We start from the raw sequence: 19,917 nt of genomic DNA, 5'->3' as shown, positions 1-19,917 counted from the left end.
GGCGCCCCTAGTAAACTATATTTTAAGTGAATTTACCTTTTAGAGATACACATGGAAATAAATACAGATGTACTAATCTGATGGCTAGGATTGGCTTCAAAATTAATTCCCGAGGATTGGGGGTAGATGCTATAGATGAGATAGGACTGGCCAAGAGTTAATAATAATTAAGTTAGTTGATGGTTATGTGGGAGTTCATTATCTGTTAGCTTGTATTTTGAGATTTTTCATTTAAAAAGAGATTTTTATTGTATTGAGATTTTTCATTTAAAAAGAGTCCAAGGTAAATGCAAGAACATAGGCCAAGACCAGGACTGTTTCATAAAACTAACATGGATTACAGAGTTCTATATGATCTGACCCTACTACCTTCCTATATCCATTGTCAGCTCCAGTGCATTCTTCCCCTTGTTTACTGGTTGAGCTGCAGCTACAGAACCTGTATACATATCATTTCTTCTTAAGACACACTACAGTCCCCAGTATCTTTTGTACATCTCCATACCCCCCCCCCCCGGACCTCTCATCCCCAGCAAGTTTGCATGTCCACATCCTGATTTATTCTTTGGAGTTTATTAGGTTGAGTGGTTATACTACAGAGAAGTCCTCTACATCCCTCAATCTAGATCCGATGTCATAGTTATAATCTCTTCTCTCACACTTTGCATGACTGTCTATTAACATTTGTATTGCCCATTAAACTCTAAGCTTAATGATTCACAGTTCTTGTTTATTATATCCTCAGCACCTGGTATAATCTCTGGTAATAAATAATAGGTACTTATATATTTATTCAGTGGCACTGGTGCTGGGGTAGGGGTGGCGGATGAGAGGAAGAGTTGATGGTAGCTGAAAGTTTGGCTTAAATAATTTGCCAAAACACATAAATCTCTTTTCAGTTTTGGAGTTAATCTTATTTAAGCATTAGGACAAAAGGGTTAACTATTCAAAACCCCCACCTCCACCCTTACCCACCACCCTGGAGTCTTTATGAGGATCAGTTAATTGGAAGTTTAGAATTGGCTCTGGTAGATTGGTTTCCTGTTACTCTAGACCTCTCTAGAAAGCTGATAATAGTTAGGATGACAGATACAAAATGCTTCTTAAACTCATACTCATCGAAGTTTTTATTTTACAGGCAAAACATGAAGGATATTTGATGGTAGACTTTTTTGTGTGCCCCCCTCCCCCATTTTATTTCCTCCATCTCTGTAAGTTTGGACAGAGGGTAATGTCATTGAAGTTGTTGCTGAATACATTATCTATTCTAATGAACTACAGTTGAGCCTTGAACATAACATGTTTAAACTGGGAGGGTACATTGTATGTGGTATTTTTTTGATACAGTACTATAAATGTATTTTCTCTTATGATTTTCTTAATATTTTCTCTACCTTTATTGGAAGGATGTAGTACATAAAACATATACCATATGTGTTAATTGACTGTTTCTGTTATTTGGTAAGGCTTCCAGTCAACAGCAGGCAGTTAGTAATTAAGTTTTGGCATCCCAAACCCCCGTGTTACTCCAGGGTCAGCTGTACTTCAGTTTTGCTGTTTAGCGTGGACCTTCTTTGGGTGAGTCGAAGCCCAGCACTCAAACTTAAGTCTGTTGCTAACTGAAAACATCTATTTCCTGTATTTTTCTGCTTCTTGGAGGTTTATTTGTCCTCTTTTCCCTTCTTTTATATCTTTTACAGTATAGAATTGGACTCCAAGGTTATGTTTGTTTAATCTTTTTTAATACACAGATTGTATTTTGCAGTCACGATTGTATCATTTATGAATGCCACATTCTTAGGAAGCAGATGTTGCTATTATTTCCAGAGGTCAGTTTTCATGTCTGTAATCACATAAAGTGTAAATAAAAGTGAGAACTTGGCTTGAACCTGTATTCCTGCTTCTTCACCTGTTCATTTCATTCTGCTTTTAAGCTAGGTGGTAGACACTTGTATATACCTTTTTTTTTAAAAGTGGCTCTCAGTAATGTCAGGATTTTCTATTCTTGTGACCCTGACTCTTAACCTGGATACTGTGAATCTAGCAACTTACTTATATGCTCTGATTGCTCAGGGATGATCTCGACTTCACTTATGTTATTCTGTTGGTTTTATAAGTCATGTAAATAACCTGGAGATTTCAGAACCTAGGTATTTCGGACTTTCTTGCACACTTGGAAGTAGCACAGAACTCTAAAATAATTTGTGTGCCAGTTTTTCAACATAGTGCTATGTAATTTGGCTGTAGACAGTCATTTTACTTTTAATTTTTTTTAATAGAAATTTTTCTACATAAAGTGAAAGAACTGGAAATAGAAACGAAATCAGAACTGAAGAGGAATTACCATCATCCAGGTCTTTCTAACTTATTCATTGTTGTTTAATGAGATTTTTAAAAAAAATTCTAGATTAAAAAAAAATTTCTAGATCACAAGGTTGTGAGATCAGGCCCTGCTTTGGGCTCCATACTGGGACCATGGACCTGCTTCAGATTCTCTCTCCCTCTGTCTCTGCCCCACCCCTCCTGCTCCCTCCTATATATATATTTACATACATACATACATACATACACACACACACACACACACACACACTGTGTCTGGTCCTACAGCTATCTATATATATACATTTCCCCTCCTTCCCCCCTAGATCAGGGAAAAGTTGTACAAACCAGCACTGTTCTGCTAGATTAACAGATATTCCATCTTGGAGTAGAAGTTAGGTGATTTTGTTAAAGACAGCAGTAGGCCAAGTATGACATGGTTCAGTGCCTAGCTTTACTGTTCTTTTTAGATAAGTCAGCTTTTGCTCTAGTTTATCTTTGAGGAAGAGGAAGTGTCTGTCACTGCCTCTTATTGCTCTGCTGTCTCTGGCAATTCTGTAGACATTGAAGATAGGGTTTATCAAATAGAAGGAGTTGATATACTAGTAATATTGCAAATTCTTGTTTTTCTCTTAGCAGAAATTAAATTCCTTAATGCTTTTATTTTAGTAAAATCAGTGGTAATCACCTCTGAGTTAAGTGAATCAGATCATTACCTCTCAAGGTGTAATAGAAACGTTTTTTATGAGTGACACCTTTGAGGATTCAGTGTATTATTCCTAATATGTAATAAAAATAAGAGGACTTTGGCTGCCACATTTGAGGTTAAATCTCCTTGCATAAAAGACCCTGTGTTGATCTGGTCCTCTTCTACTGAAACATTTCTATTAACATTACCATTCAAGATGATTTTAGAAAATTAAAAGACAGAAATCACTTTTTTGTTTTCTACATTGGCCAACATGTAAGCTGAACCCTAAATTTTTAAGTGTTTTCCACTTCGTAGTTTCAGAGTGTTTTATAAATACAAGCGCATTTTTAGAGGAAATGATTTTTTTTGTTGTTCAAGTGAGTGGCATAAATATTTTATATTCTTGGATCCTGTAAAATACCCTAAGTTCTAGATACGTGGTAATAGTCTTCTTAACCCTCTAAAAAGAATCTATTTATACAGCATATGCTATTTTATACAGATAAATACTGGTACATAGCTGGCAACATTAAAATGTATTATTCATGTGGTATTGCCAAAGGAAACATTGGTACTGTATCTTCCTGCATTTAGGTAACCAAAAATCAATCCATAACGTAAAATTTTAATGGGTTTTTATATAAAGCATATTTACCAATGTGTTTACAAAAGTGAGGGGCAAAGTAGGAGTTAAAATGAATTCTCAGGCAGTAGCCTGGTAGGTGTAGACAAACATTTTGGTACAAACTGGAATAAAGTAGTACACAGCAGAAAAATAGTTTAGTAAATATTCTAGTGTCCTGCATAGGCAATAAAGTTAAAATAATTACTTCACTAATTGTTAGCACAGAATAAGCAATTCCATCTATGTTGGAATTTATATCTTTTTCTTCATCATTCACAAGGACTGCATTAGAAACCAATTCAGTATGTAATTATCACTGTACAACCTTAAGTCATGTGTTCTTTTTGAAGACTGACTAATATTAAATCAGTAGCACTTTGATCTGTAAATTATCAAAGTAATAAATTTACATTTTGAACATTGGGGGGAATCCACCTCTCCCTCAAGTAAACTGAATTTCTGTGGCATGTTGTATTTGTTATAGGGGGAAAAAAGGTGAGATATGAAGGTCTTATTCCTTTTTTTTTTTTTTTTAAGATTTTATTTATTTATTTGACAGAGAGAGATCACAAACAGGCAGAGAGGCAGGCAGAAAGAGAGAGGAAGGGAAGCAGGCTCCCTGCTGAGCAGAGAGCCCCACTTGGGACTCGATCCCAAGACCCTGAGATCATGACCTGAACTGAAGGCAGCGGCTTAACCCACTGAGCCACCCAGGTGTCCTGAAGATCTTATTCTTAAAATAATATTTTGTGGTGTTCTGTCACTAGAGTCTGGTATCATCTTCGTAGCTACCTCAGACTTGTATATCTTTGTTAATAGTTGGGCTTTCTACCCATATTGCTGGTATTTTAAACACAAGATACTGGGGTGCCTGGGTGACTCAGTTGGTTAAGAATCTGCCTTCGGCTCAGGTCATGATCCCAGGCCCCTGGGATTGAGCCCCATCAGTCTCCCTCCTCAGCAGGGAATCTGCTTTTCTCTCTGCCCCTCCAACCCGTGTGTGTGTGTGCGCGCGGTGGAGGGTATGCTCTTTCTTTCTCAGACTCTTAAAACCATATAAGATACTTTTTGGACACTTGGGGTGGGGGTGGGGTTTTAATTTTTCATTGATTATATTACAACATTGTGGCAAACTTTCCATTGAAAATCACTTCCGATTCTAAACTGTCAAATGACAACTGTATTTGTAGAATGAAGACTGTTCGTAATTTGATGCTGCTCGTCCTTAATGAGTTTATTAGCCAATTTCCAAAAAATATTATTAGGAAGTTCAGTTTGTTATTGATATTTAGGAGAATACCTATAGAGTGGGCTTGTTAGTTTTTACCTTAGGAAAATTTAAAAGGGCCATTCTTTAATATCAAAAATAGTACTTGTCAAAGTTCTTGTGAATGGAAATGTTTTAAGTAATTTTCTTCTCTGTTTTAGTCTCAGAGTTTCAAACAGATTTTAAAGTGTTTGGGTTTATTTCTTTTTTTTCAACCCCTTGCTATCAGACAAGAAGGGGAAAAAAAGAATTCTTTTGGTTAGGGTGTATCTAAATTCAGAGATAACAAATAGATTTCCTCTTTCTTGCCAATTAAGAGTGCTTGGTATCCTAGAACACTGTCATGAGAAAGCTTACGGATCAAGTTCAGGATCACGGGGAGAGACTGCTAGGATTCTTTGTCCATCAAGGGTGACTAAGGAGGAAGCACTGTAAATTTGCCCCTTGATTTTCTTTCCTTTATCTTAGTTTTCAACATTAGGGTTTGTTTTGGCTAGCCACTGTCCATTGTTAAAACAATTTGTGAATAAACTGTCATTAAATGAACACTGTGTTAATTGTACTAATCAGTTTTTGTCTTTGAATTGCTTTTACAGTATGACTTCCATTATACTTTGTTTTCTTGAAGACTTAGGATTTGAAAAGAAGCCATGGGAGGTGTATGGTTCCTTACACATAAGAGTGACAGGAAGTAATGAGGTTTGAGGCAAGTTTAGTTAGGAAAAGTAGTGTATAACTTTGTTATGAATAGTAGTAGCTGAGGTTTATTGGAGTAGCCCAGTCATGATATGGTGAATGGGCATTTGGTGCTGTGGTAGCTTTGGGAATGAATGAAATGAACTTACAAAACCAAGAGATTTAGCTGGATAGGAAGGTGACCCTCATGGAGGAATGAAAGTTGGAAATTTGATATGCAGGTTAACTAACTTTACCTCTTATTAAAAAGATGGGGGGGGGCATTTTTATAGTTCAGGAATGATCCGGAGATTGTATTTAACCTCTTAAGGTTCTTTCCTGATTTGGGCTAGAACTAGAACTGCAGCCAACATTAGACCAGATAATTAGACTTTTCTTATTGAGAGAAAGAGAGAGAGGTTGTGGGGGGGAGTGGGGAGGTGGGGCGGGGAGGGAGAGAGAAAATCTTTAGCAGGCTCCATGCCCAGCATGGAGCCCACCCAGAGCCAGACCTGGGGCTCAGTTTCACAACCTTGGAAATCATGACCTGAGGTGAAATCAAAAGTCAAATGCTTGAGCCACTAAGCCAACCAGACTTTTAAAAAAAAGTCTCTACATCTTGTACTGATTTTATCAAGGTTAGGGAACTGTAAAATCCCTTCTTTCTAAAAGAGAAATAATTGGATAATACTTGGTCACAGTGGTTGGCTTGAATGGCTTAGTTTTAGACCATATAAAATAAAAGTAAAATATCATTGCTAACTTTGGTCTTAATTATAATGATATAATTGTTAACTCCTTTCTAACCCTGCTGTGGTTAGATGTGTTCTGTCATTATTGACTTTTTTTTTTCTTTTTTGAAGATTTATTTAATTTCAAGAGAGAGAGCAGGAGGAAGGACAAAGGCAGAGGAAGAGGGAGTGTCTCAAGCAGATGCAGACGTTGAGCTTGGAGCCTGAGGAGAGGCTCCATCTCACAGCCCTGAGATCAGGGCCTGAGCTGAAACCAAGAGCTGAGCAAGCTTAACCAATTGTGCCACGCAGGCATCCTGACATGTTTCAGTAGACTGTTAGAGTTCACTTACAGCCATTTAAAATTTTTGGTAGTGAGTATGTGTATCCTGATGAGGCGGGGCTACAGTCAGAGTGACTGTTTCTGCTTTCTTAGAAAAGAATTTTATGGAAGATTATGAACTACTTTGATTATAGAATATACCAGGTGCCATATACTCCTCTAATATTTAAGGAATGTTAAAATGTTGTCATGTGTTTCCATGAAATTTTTTTTTATTTTTATTGTATTTTTTAAGGTTTTTTTTTTTTTTTTTTTAAAGTAATTTCTGTGCCCAGCATGGGGCTCGAACTCATCACCCCAAGATCGAGTTGCACGCTCTACCATATGAGCTATCCAGGAGCCCCAGACTTTTGTTTTTAAAGATGAATCACACATTACATTATAAGTAGAGCTAAAATCCAACTTCTTCATTCCCATTCCCAGAGGTGATAAGAACCTTGATCCTAACTTGGTTGAGTATCAGTTCTGCGCATATTTTTATACTTTACTATTACTACTTATGTATTGGCTACAGCCCTTATTGTATGTTTATGCTTTTTTAGTTTCTTAGAACTTTTCCATTTCGTGTTGTTGAGATTTAGTCATGTTGATACATATAATACTAATTAATAAGCAATATTCCTTTAAATTCTTTTACTACTTGTGTGTATCTCAAACAACTTATTTCTTAGTTTATTTTCCTACTTTAGCAAATTAGATTGTAACTTTTAGCTCTTACAAACTATTGCAGTGAATCTCTTTCTTCATGCAGATGTGCAAGTGTTCTCAGAAATAGAATTTCATGATGGTTGGGTATTCACATTTTTCTGTCTAGCCAAGTATTTCCAAATTAGCCTTCAGAAGCAGGTGTGTCAGGTTTTATTACTGGCAGTGTATGAATTGCTGTTCTCCACATTTTAAAAAACTTGTTTTTTCCAGTCTGGGTTTGAAATAGCTTCCTAATATCTGACCGAATACTAATATTTTAACCAAAATCTAACAAGGTATGGTGTATTTTTGAATATCGATTGGCCATTTGGATTTCTCACATGAATTTTATATTGTTTTATTAGATTGTCTGTTTTTTTAATCTCTTTGTTGGAGTTCTAGTTTATATTCTGATATTTAAACTTCAGTTATGTGTGTTACAGATAATCTACCAAATAGTGGCTTGTCTTTAGCTTTATTAAATCTTTTGTTGTATGTTGAAATTTAGCTAAGATGTTTTTTGTGTCTTAAGGAATCCTTTCAAAGATATTTTTCTTTCAGTTTGGCTTTTCAGATTTAGGAATTCCGAAATTATGGAATTATATGATGATGAGGGGAACTAGTTTTACCTTCTTCTGTGTAAAGAGCTGGCCATTCAACTATCCATTGAATAGTTCAGTTTTCCCCACTGATAACGGATGTCATCCCTTTTATATATCCAGTTCTGAGTTTTGGGGCCTTGTATTTTGTCTCACTGGTCTTTTTGTCTTTCTAGATACTGCTTTAATTGTTATGGCTTTACAGTAAGTCTGTAGTTGCCAGTTTCCATCATATTTTCTTTAGAATTTCGCTACTGCTAGTCTTTGTTTCCTTGTGAATTTTTTGATCTTTTTATCTGTTTCCATTAAAAACCCTGTACGGAATCTGGTTGGGACTTACTTGAATTTATACACATGTGAAGATTGTCATCTTAAAAAAAATTGTGTCTCATTTTTATAAGTCTTTATGTTTTCAGGTTTTATTATTTCTCTAAAGATCTTGTATGTATCAAGTTAGCATAAGTTGGTGCTGTGAATAGTGCTTTTTATAAAAATGAATATTTTCTACTTGTTAGCACATACCAACACTTTGATAGTCTTGACAGTTTTGCTGTATTCTTTGCTTTAATAATTTGTAGTGTCTTTTGGATTTTCTGTGTCGATAATCTTTATTATTTATATATGTTTTATGTTGAAATATTTCTCTGTCTCCTCTGAAATTGCCACAAGATTGAGATACTAGAAGGCAGTTTCAGCTAGTTAATTTGGGAAATATCTATATGTGAAGTTTTGTCCATGTGTTTCCTGTAATTTGACTTACATACATATATACATACGTTAAGTCTTGGGTTTTTCTTGGCAGTAGACTAGGCGACATAAGGGCCTTTAGATGTTAAAACCATCCCATTCCCATTGGGTATAAATGTTGCTGCTACTCTCGAATTTCACTCAGTTTATTTCCTTTTAGGAGACGCAGGTCAGAATGGAGATGGGCTGCAGACCGAGCAGCTATTGTCAGCCGCTGGAACTGGCTTCAGGCTCATGTTTCTGACTTGGAATATCGAATTCGGCAGCAAACGGATATTTACAAACAGATACGTGCTAATAAGGTAAGAGATAAATGTCTGGTCTTTTTCAGCCCAACTAAAAATTACGATTATCCTTTTTTCCCCATCCCTCAAGAACTCATAACTGGGTCAAAGAGAAGAGTTTAATATGATCTGATAGAGTGTTTAGTTTATTTAAGGGCCTCATGTTTAAAATAGAGCAGACCACACTATTAAAATGTAATGTTAAATTGAACATGTGTTTATAATGAAACAGTACTGTATTTGGGCTAATAGGAAACATAAAAAAGAGTATATAAATGTAAGCCATTGATGTAACTCATTATTTGTTGTATTTATGGGAAAGCAATGATGGCTAAGGATATCCTCTTGCTTTTCTACTTAGATGCATTTCTATTTTACCACTAAGTGTCTCTTGCTTTCTTAAGGAAAATTAGGATTTTCCCTGAAAGACTGTTCCAGTGCAATTACACATTGGTGTTTGGATTTTGTGTCCTCCAGTCTGCAGAGTCCTGATTCTTACCAAAGAAGTTTTATCTTTGATAGTGACACTGTGGTAGTTTTTCTTCTTAAAAATCACCTTAGAAAAGAGTCCCTTACTCAGTTTGGGTTTGACTGAGGGGTAAATGTGCATGGAAAAGACACCCATTCAGCAGATAGGTTAGTGCCTACCGTGTACCGGGCACTGTTCTCTTTGTTCTCTTTAGAGGGGTGTGTGGTAAAATAAAAATCCTGCTTTTGTGGCGCTTACATTCTTTCAAGGTTTTTTTTTTTTTTTTCATATTAGCTAGATGAAGAGTCTGTTGCTCTTAAAAATACATGTCACAACACTTTTTTGTCTTGCCTTAATGCTGGTCAAAGCCTTCAGAAAATTGCTGTACAGTGTGTACTGTGTATGCATTAAATTAATTAGTAAGCCAAAAGTTTAAAAGGATGACCAACTGACAAGATAAAATGAGAGTTTGAAGTTTTGTAGCCCCCCGTATATATCATCTAAGCTTTTATTCCAAAAATTCCACTGGAGTGCTCTTGTAGTTGTTCTTTTTGGGAAAACTTTTTTTTTTCCCCCAAAGATTTTTATTTGACAGAGATCACAAGTAGGCAGAAAGAGAGGGGGAAGCAGGCTCCCCGAGGAGCAGAGAGCCTGGTGCGGGGCTCAATCCCAGCATCCTGGGACCATGATCTGAGCCGAAGGCAGAGGCTTTAACCCACTGAGACACCCAGCTGCCCCAGGAAAATATTTTAGTTGGGTACCTTATAGTACCTTTCTTGGTGACTGTTTTAATTCTGCCATTTATTAAAATTATAAAGCATACCATAATAAACATCTTTAGCTAAGTCATATGGATACTTGTATGTTCTGGATACCTACTTCAGAGACATATTTTGGCAGCAGGCTCAGTTTATAGCCTCACTAGTTGTGAGTGGGATTTCTTTCCCTGTAAGATTTTATTTTTTAAGTAATCTCTATACCCAGTGTGGGGCTTGAACTCACAACCCAGAGTTCAAGAGTCACATACTCCACTAACTGAGCTAGCCAGGCACCGGAGAAGATATTCTTTTTTTTTTTTTTTTTTAAAGATTTTACTTATTTATTTGACAGAGAGGGAACACAAGCTGAGGGAGTAGGAGAGGGAGAAGCAGATTCACGGTGGAGCAGAGCTCCATCCCAGGACCCTGGGATCATGACCTGAGCTGAAGGCAGATGCTTAATGACTGAGCCACCCAAGTGCCCCCAGAGAAGATAGCCTTAATTCACTTTTGGTTCCTGTTTTATTCTTTGGCTCATAACTCAGCAGTAATGACAACAGTTTGGGGAAACTTTGAAAAGTCTTAGGTATTTCTAAGTATCTGGAACGTGCTTATCTGGGAGTTTTGTGCATATATTGACTCTTCAGGAGTTTTATTATTCAAAAAATTATGTATTAAAGAAATGTCAGGCTTGGGTTTAATAATCTTTTGTTCTAGTCCTGTCTCTGCTACCATAGAGCTATGTAAGCTTGGGAAGAAAAGTCACTGAACCTTCCTGAGCCTCCGTTTTCATGGTCAATAAAATAAGACATTCAAGATTGTAATATATTGTCTTGGTCTACAGTCTGGATACACAATATCTGTTACAGAATTCTGATTGGAAGAATAAAAGTTGAATGCTAATCCTAATAAGTAGTATGTTGAAAACTGACAACTTTATTTAATATTTGTATTTATACAATGTCTGTTTAAAATAAACGTATTAGTTTCTTGGGGCACTTTCTTGGGTAACAGCACAAATTGAGTGATAAAACAACAGAGATTTGTTTTCTTATAGTTCTGAAGGCTAGAATTCTAAAATCAGCATAGAGGGAAGGCCACACCCCCTTTGAAGATTCTAGGGAAGAATCTTTACTTGCTGCTTCTAAGTTTCTGGTGGTTGCTGGTAGTCCTTGGTGTTCCTCCTTAAAAAGCATCATTTCTTTTTCTGCCTCTGTCCTCACTTGGGCATCTTGTCTCTGTGTGTCTGTGCCTATATTTCCCTCTTAAACGAACATTAGTCATATTGGGATTTAGGGCCCACAGTAGGGCTCATTTTAACTCAGTGTTGTCTGCAAAGACCCTAATTCCAAGTAAGGATCCGTTTATAGGTTTTAGGTTGCATAAATTTTGGAGGGATACTGTTCAAGCCTGTATAACATGTAAGCAATAAAATATATCCCAAAGGTAAATTAATGTGTATTTGGTCTCCTATCACTATAATAACAGAAGTCTTTGAGCATTTACTGTGTGCCAGGCACTGTGCTAAGTGTTTTACTATTACTTACAAAACTAAAGGTTAACCATTGGAGCGTCAAAGAAGAAAGCAGTTTGTTCGTGGTCAAGTAAACATGTGAGCACAGAGCTGAGAACAGGCATTTGACTGTTGCTCAAGTTAGTTGCTTCCAAGAGCTTGCCTACTTTTTGAGTTACTAAGATTTTTAACTGCCTTTGTTTTGGTAAAGTGGATTGATATTCCCATTTCCTATCCTCCAAGATTTGTCAGGATTGCCTGGGTAGTACAGGCCTTTTCATAAGATGAATCCAGACTTGGTGATAAACTGTAGAGCTATAACGTGTCTTAAATTGGGGAATAAGAGACTGAAGCTTTCTTTTTCTTTTTAAGGATTTACTCTCTAGCATGTTAACTTTAATTTTCTGAAAGTGACATATTCCAAAAAGAAAATAAAATATTTTGAGAAGTACCACTAGTTGATTACCAGTTTATTTCCTGTCAGAAATTAAGTATTAACTTCCAGGTTGAGAGAATCTTGAGAGTTTCTTTTGGGAGTAATGACTCCTCTTGCTTTTTGGAGAAAAAGGATACAGTGTTTAGGGGTTCCTATTTTAATTTTCATGATCATTGAGCTTATTTTTTTTCAAGATGCTCCCTTATAGAATGAGAAAGGAGAACAATATATGTACCTGGAATGTGTACATAAACAAGTATGTTCATGTATTCTTGTTTAGTGCACAGAGCAAATCTTAGAGCTTACATGTTTGTAAGAGGCAGAGCTAAATTTGAACTCACAGCTATTTATCTGACTCCAGAGCATTTTCTAACACTCTGCTGTTCTGTTCTTTTGTCTTTATTATATGTCTTGAGCATGTTTATTGATATTTCATACTTGCTAAATAAAACTGAGAGGGAAAGCACAGGGACCATATGGGTTTTGTTGTTAAAGGAGACTTCTTAACACAGTCTTCAACATCCATGTCTAATACAAAACATACCATTTTTCTGTTATTTCTTCTGACTGATCTGTGAAATTACATAGCAGTTACTAACTGAGGATGGACATATTGTTGGGAATGAGAGGTGGAAGATCCTTGAAGTTTCTGGATAGGAAGGGAGCTGAAGGGAATGGTAGAAGCCTAGAAATACACCTTTGTCTTCAAAAGTGGTGTAAAGCGGTTGACATTCCCATCTTAGAGGGTTATAAGGCATTGTGGACAGCTATGTCTTGTCTAGGTGGCCCAGCGTGGTTCATGTGGAACTGATCTGCAGTAGACCACTGATTTATCTTAAGATGGATAAGGAAGATTGACCTACTCAGAATGAAAAGGGGAGGGAGTGTGTGAATTTGCATCTTAATTTTGTGTTATAAATTAAGAGGTGATTTTTTTATCTTGTACTTTGGTTCCATATATTACATGAAATTGTTGAAATAGCAGCAATTAAGTCTACAGCTTAAGCTTTTTCTGTTCTTTTTTGCTTGCTTTCTTTTGCCCTGTTTTATAATCAGGCTTAGTATAATTCCTTCTACCAATTCTTCCTTTTTTAGTTTTGGTTCATACTATTTTTTTCTTCCTTTTTTTGACTTCTGTAGGACAGCTTTATGTTTCCACAGAGGAATAATGTATAAGGATATATTATGACTGCATGCAGCTATGATCCATCCCAAGTCCTTGGATCCTTTTATAGAATTTTTCTAGGCCTAAGGGCCTGGACATGATCCTGGTTTTGACTTGAGCAGTGGTGAAGAATGGGGAGACTCTCCCAGTCTTTGTATCTTAGCCTCTGCTAGTATGCAGTCTATTTTAGAGTGTAGTAATAGCCCTGAGATGCCCACTCCCATTTAATCCTTGCATTGTCCTTTCTTCTTTAGCATTTTACACCTTCTTATGTACTACATAAAATTTATTTACTCAAATTGTTTATTATCTGTCTTCCTCAGGATTGGAATGTAAGCACTTTCAGGGATGGGTTCGGATGAGGATTACCAGGGTGGAAGGATCTGTCTCTCCTTTCCTGTATTCCCAGCCCCTAAAACAATGTCAATAAGTGGATAATTGATGGCTTGATCTGAGTGAATGAAAGAACATGAGGAATTTGACCCAGTGTTTAGCCCTAGTTCTGCCATGGATTGGCCTGTTGACATCACCTTCAACCTCCATCCTCTCTGGGTCTATAAAATGACTTGGAATAAGTGGTCCCTACCAGGGCTTTTTAACTCTCTGGAGAGTGCCCTTGTTGTCTTTCAGAGAGGTGTTTATTTTAAGAGATTATTCAGTGGCTTAAGGAGAAAGTTTTCTCTCTGGAAAATAGTGACTCTACACTTAGAGTAGAGTCTGACTTATCTTCTAACCTAAAAAAAAATTGAGGGAGTAACTTTATACCTGGTAATTGGCTTATTTAGGCTTCTAAATTAGGCTGTAATTAATATAAACGTAATATACCTATTCAAGGAAAAAAAAATTTTAACCTAAAACTCAAAAAAACAATTGCTACACATTTCCTTTCTTGGTATATGATTCTGCTAGGGAATATGGGGGATTCCAATATATTTGTATTTTGTCTAAGTCTTTAGAGGGCTTAACATAAGTTAATAAACAAATGGAGGCGATAATAAATAAATTGGTCCCAAGGTTCTGCTCTGGAAATGAGATTCAAATGTACAGAATGTAGGACAATAATCCCAATGCTTCAGAAACTCTGGTAATGTAGATAAAACAAGTAGGGCCCAGTTAACCGGGGGCATTTTCTTGAAAGGAGATGGGACTTGGATTTGACAAGCTCTTTGAAAGGATGAGTGACATTTTGGATAAAAATATTTTTAAAGGGCAGAATCAGTATGAACAAAGGAAGTAAGAGTATTGCAACTTTTAATTGCATTTATTTATCTAGTAACTATATTGTAATAACCTCCCTCTCAGTGGTAACAAACTCATACACATGCAGACATTTTCTAGGAGTTAATGAGACCAGTGTAACTGTAACCAGGGCTCTTAAGCAGGGAAGATGTTGAATGTACTATTTTAAGAAGGGAATAGTGTGCAGGATAACTGGTTTTTGCGAATAGTTTTTACTTTGACATGGTACAGTTTATGAAGTCTGTTTTGTGCTGTTATTGAGAGAGGAAAATTTTTTTCAGCAGTTTTTTTTAGCCAGAGAAACTTCATTGTGAGGCTAGGGCAAACCTTTCTAAATGGTCTTTCCCCTCTTTCTGAGGAGTTTCCAGTTCATTTTCTACATAGGCTAGTCATAGTCTTATTCCAGGATAGGTAAGTGTTGTTTCTCTTGCTTGGGGTGTAACTCTTTTTTAACTCTTTTTTTTTTTTTTTCTTCATGTTTAGGAGGAAACAGGTAGAATTCCATTGTTCTTTCTTAAGATCAGCCCCCCTCCCCCATTTCCTCTCTTGCATTCCCTATTTCATTAGAGATTTTTGAGTTAGAAAGGACCATAGGAATGAATCATCTGGTTCGCTGGCTATTACAAGAGTCTGGGTCATCATAATAGCTATGGAGCTCAAATTGATACAGTCAGAATTTTTAAGTCCTGACATTTATATTTTAGGATGGTCACTGGGGGGATTCTGATGCTGAGTCAAGATTGACGGACGTCTAATATGTTTCAATTTAGAGCTTGCCTTGGGACTTACCAGTGGAGCTTTTTTAAAAATGTAGAATACCCAGCCATAACCCCAGGGACTTGGAGTAAATCTGATGTTGAAGCTGGGCAGGTATAGTTTGATAAGTTTTCCTAGGTGATTCTAATACAAAATTACCTTTAAGAGACTTACTAGTCAGATCTTCTTATTTTCTAAATAAAGGAAAACTAAAGACACAAAGCCCTGGTTACTTTCATCCCAGTCTTTTATGTTATACAGTGTCAAAAGTTGGTTTTGGTTACCTCTGTTTGAGTTCATTGTGAGATTGATTTGTGTGGCTTTTTGTTTGTTTTATACTGTGAGCTCACTTGTGTCTTTACCAAGTTGCACCCTTGCTGACTAGATAGGATTTGTAGAGTCGTTTTAAGTTCCTTTTTACATTTTTTAATTCCTGGGATAACTGTAAGATCCAGCTTTGAAATTGTGAAGCAGGAACCTAATCTGGAGTGTTATTTATGCTTATGAGAAACAGGTGCCTTTGGAACAGCTTTGTTTGTTTTAAGTTCTTGGTTTGTAATATATTATAGGGAGTGCACTGTTCCACCTTTGTAACAGGTAAAATTTTGGTTGCTTAAATACAGATGGCTTATCACTGACATTTGTAGCACTTAACATTATGTTCGTAGCACTTAAGGTAATCTTTAAGCCACATCTGTGATTAAGTTACGTAGAAAAAATGCATTGCTGTTGTTATCACAGTATAGTCTAGTTAGTAATACAGTATAAAGTACCAGACTCTACTAAAGATTCCAGACTAAAAGATGTTAAAGGGAACAAGCTTATGTAGGTCATAGCATTTGAGTGGGAAAAGGGGGAAACTATGGTATTCTTTATGTTGAAATAACTCTTGGGAAAGCAAAACTGCTGATAGTGTTGATTTTGTTTGAGAAACATAGGAAAAGGGAAAGGGGCTTTGGTAGACCAGTCCCCTGCCCCTGACTCTTTTGATACTAACTTGTAAATTAAATTTGTGCTTTATGGTAGCACTCACTGATGCTGCTCTTCTGTCTTGCAGGGGTTGATAGTTCTTGGAGAGGCACCTCCCCCGGAACATGCAACAACAGACTTATTTCTTCCACTTAGTTCTGAAGTGAAGACAGATCATGGGAATGATAAATTGGTAAGTATAAAAGACAGGAAAGGGGGAATGAGGGAGAATTCTGGCATTTGCTTCAGTACACAGTTATTCTCTGTAACAAGGATTCTGGCATTTTTTTCTTTTTTAAAGATTTATTTATTTATTTGACAGACAGATCTCAAGTGAGCAGGGAGGCAGACAGAGAGAGAGAGAGGAGGAATAAGGCTCTCCGAGGAGCAGAGATCCCGATGCAGGACTCAATCCCAGGACCCTGGGATCGTGACCTGAGCCGAAGGCAGAGGCTTTAACCCACTGAGCCACCCAGGCGCCCAAGGATCCTGGCATTTTTTGAAGGAAGGGAACTGTATCCCTTTTTATCACTTTTGGCATTTCAAGGCCTGAATTCCTAAGTAGAGTGGCACAGGGCCCCTCCTGCAGCTGTGTAGTTGACCTTGACTTTAAAAGCAGCTCCTGACTCAAAGACAACAGCCAGAGCAAGTGTGGGCATTGTGGGGTATTACTGAGAATCAGGAAACCATGTTGCTCTGACACCTTCACAAGTTTAAAACAGCCTTTCTGGGCCACTACAAAATGAAAAGGTTGGACTAGAGGTTTAACTCACAAAGATGTTGAAAGCTCTCTCAGAGTTACCTTTTTATTTCTGTCATGAGGGTAAAGCTGTCATTTTCTATAAGTTTCTGTATCCTTAGAGCCTAGCCCATATCTTCCTCTTCCATGTTTCCTTCTCTTTTTCTATTTCCTCAGAACCCAAATTAATTTTTTTAGCTTCTCAGCCCCAAGAGTGCTTTTTTATTTGTTTCAGGTTCCCCCCGCCCCCAGAAGCTCATTGGCTTTTATGAATATTAATATTTCTTGATTTAAGTCATTCGTTAGAAATTCCAGAGTCCCATGACAGCGGTTTATTTGGGAGGCTGGAGTGCCAGGTCTTGGTTTGCATCTGCAAATAAACAAAACTTGTTATCCTTTGTTATCATTTTAAGCAAGAATTCATGTGATATGGTGGAAACTAGCTTTCCTAATGACAGAACTTAAAGCCAGGGATAAATGTGAAGAAATTAAGAAGTTAATGGTTCTTAACTGGAAAATGGTTTTAAAGAAATTAAAGAGTAGAATGCCAGATTTTGCTAGTATTCAAGTCCACAGTGTGAGTTCATTATAAACTATCTATAGAATTTTTGTTTACAAATGATTTGTGAAACTGTTTGTGTTTGCTATAGCCACGAAAAAAGTTGTTACAAGTGAGAGAACATGGGTAAGGTCACCTGGTGCTTGGTGATGTGAGCTACAGGAAACAGATCTGAGGCATACGTGATTGAGAGTGAGTTTTATAAAGATACTTATATATTTGTATATTTAGGAATTCCAAAAAATTTTTGGACCGTCTCTTGTGAGGTTTTTCTTACCTCAGTGCTTGTGAAGGATAGTACATGACAGTCTCTCATTGTGTTTCTGATGCTCATTGTGTTTACACATGTTCACATACGGTCATGCAACCCTTAGGGATTTGTCCCTTTTCCTACCCACTATTCACTTGCATGAGTATACTTAGTATTAGATTGTATGATTCTTGAAGGTCAAGGTCATCTTCCTCGTACCTAATATGTCAACTGCCAAGCAAGCAAGAGTTTTTCACTGTAGGAAGGCCTTTTAAAGTTCCTGGTTTGTGATATATTGTAGGGACTAGAATGTTCACCTTTGTTCATGTAGTAGTTTTGGTTGCTCAGATACAGTTGGCTTACTTAGAATTACATTTATAGCACTTAAGGTAATCCTTAAACTACATCTTTAATTTTGCCTTTTTGTTATCCAGCTTTTCTGAAAAGTGATTTATACATCTTCAGTTTTGCTTTAAAAAATCTTAAGTCACACTTGACACAGGGGCAGCTGTAAATTTTCATACTCCTATTTAACCAGCCTATTTTAATTTTTTTTTCTAAAATGGAAGTATTTATTGCCCCCCCCTTTTTACTTCTCCCTCAAAAGACATTTGAAGACTGTGGCTTAAGAATAATTATGTCAAAGATGTTTGTTTTGTTGTGCTGTGTTGTTCATTTTTGTATCTTCACTTCTGAAACTCACAAAAAAGCCAAAGGGGATTTTTTTTAACCTATCAAGATACAGTTTCAAGAAGTTTAACACAATTTTCAAAGATATACATTGTGACTTACTGATAAAGGTGAGAATGATGAGTGCTGAAATGAGATTACTCAGTAGCCTCCAAAACTTATAATATCCTATAAGAATAATAAAGCCATTACCTTCGGGGTTATGTTTTCAACTAGACACAGAACAGTTTTAACTCCTCAGTGTTCTAAAAATAAACATCCAGCTTGAGGTATCTGAGTCCTAATCAGGTATAAATAGTAAGTAAAACAAAGTTAAGTAATTTATTGAGAGTTATATCATCCTAGGAAGGCTTGTTAAGATGAAGTTCAAGTGCTACACTGAAAGGACGCATAATCATCTTTTTGCCTTATTTACAAACTGAATGAATGAGTGTTTCTTGACTGAACCTATATATATCTGCTTTGGTTATGAGCACAGTACAGACATGGCAGAAACTGAATTATTTTAGAGACTGGATATATGGTGGGCCTTTTTAGAGCTATGGAGATAGCAGGAAATGTTCCCTGAGATGGAGTGGGTTTTGTTTTTGTTTTGTTTTGTTTGTTTGTTTTAAAGAGTTTATTTATTTATTTGACAGAGATCACAAGTAGGCAGAGAGGCAGGCAGAGAAAGAGAAGAGGAAGCAGGCTCCCTGAGGAGCAGAGTCTGATGCGGGGCTTCATCCCAAGACCGTGGGATCGTGACCCGAGCCAAAGGCAGAGGCTTTAACCCACTGAGCCACCTCTGCACCCCTAGTGGGTTTTGTTTTTAAACCACAGAGTGGTGGGGGAGAAGAAGGGAGAAACTCCTAGAAAAAAGCCCCTTTAAAAAATCAAACTTCTGGGGCGCCTGGGTGGCTCAGTGGGTTAAAGCCTCTGCCTTCGGCTCAGGTCATGATCCCAGTGTCCTGGGATCGAGCCCCACATCAGGCTGTCTGCTCCGTGGAGAGCCTGCTTCCTCCTCTCTCTCTCTGCCTGCCTCTCTGCCTACTTGTGATCTCTGTCTGTCAAATAAATAAATAAAATTAAAAAAAACAAAACAAAACTTCAGTCTGACTTCTAACTCAAAGGCAATTTGAAAGGTAAAAGTAGGTGGAGAGAAACTAAGGGCTTTGCAGGTGCTGATAAAGCCAACTGCTGCACTGATAAATTCAGATATAAAATAAAAAACCTTCTGAACAAAAAGGGTGTGTTCCTGGAAAGAGGAAGTATATAAAGCTGTTGAGAGCTGTTCTCCCATGTTCTAAAACCTGTGCTTTCCTTCCTTCTTCTCCCTCTCCATTCTCCTGAGTAAACAGTAGTCCCCTTTTCTCCATTTAAGAATTAATGAGTGAAAAGTACTGACTTGGAACCTATGCCTTTTA

General features: G+C 37.0%; 1 protein-coding gene across 5 annotated transcripts in view; it reads left to right on the top strand.

The window, feature by feature from the left end:
• The window catches only part of KANSL1 (KAT8 regulatory NSL complex subunit 1), a 179,374-nt gene that overhangs the window by 116,480 nt on the left and 42,977 nt on the right, over positions 1-19,917 (top strand). For all 5 annotated transcript variants that reach the window (XM_004772428.3, XM_004772427.3, XM_045080829.1 and 2 more), the window contains 2 exons: positions 8,848-8,989; positions 16,365-16,469. In XM_004772428.3, the coding sequence (XP_004772485.1) occupies positions 8,848-8,989; positions 16,365-16,469 (247 nt within the window). The remainder of the gene's footprint in view (positions 1-8,847; positions 8,990-16,364; positions 16,470-19,917) is intronic.

The sequence above is a fragment of the Mustela putorius genome, unplaced genomic scaffold, assembly GCF_011764305.1.
Source record: "Mustela putorius furo isolate JIRA1106 unplaced genomic scaffold, ASM1176430v1.1 tig00000487_pilon_pilon_pilon, whole genome shotgun sequence".
NCBI lineage: Eukaryota > Metazoa > Chordata > Mammalia > Carnivora > Mustelidae > Mustela > Mustela putorius.
The sequence above is the reverse complement of the archived record's forward strand: the minus strand, read 5'-3'. Positions and strand labels throughout refer to the sequence as shown.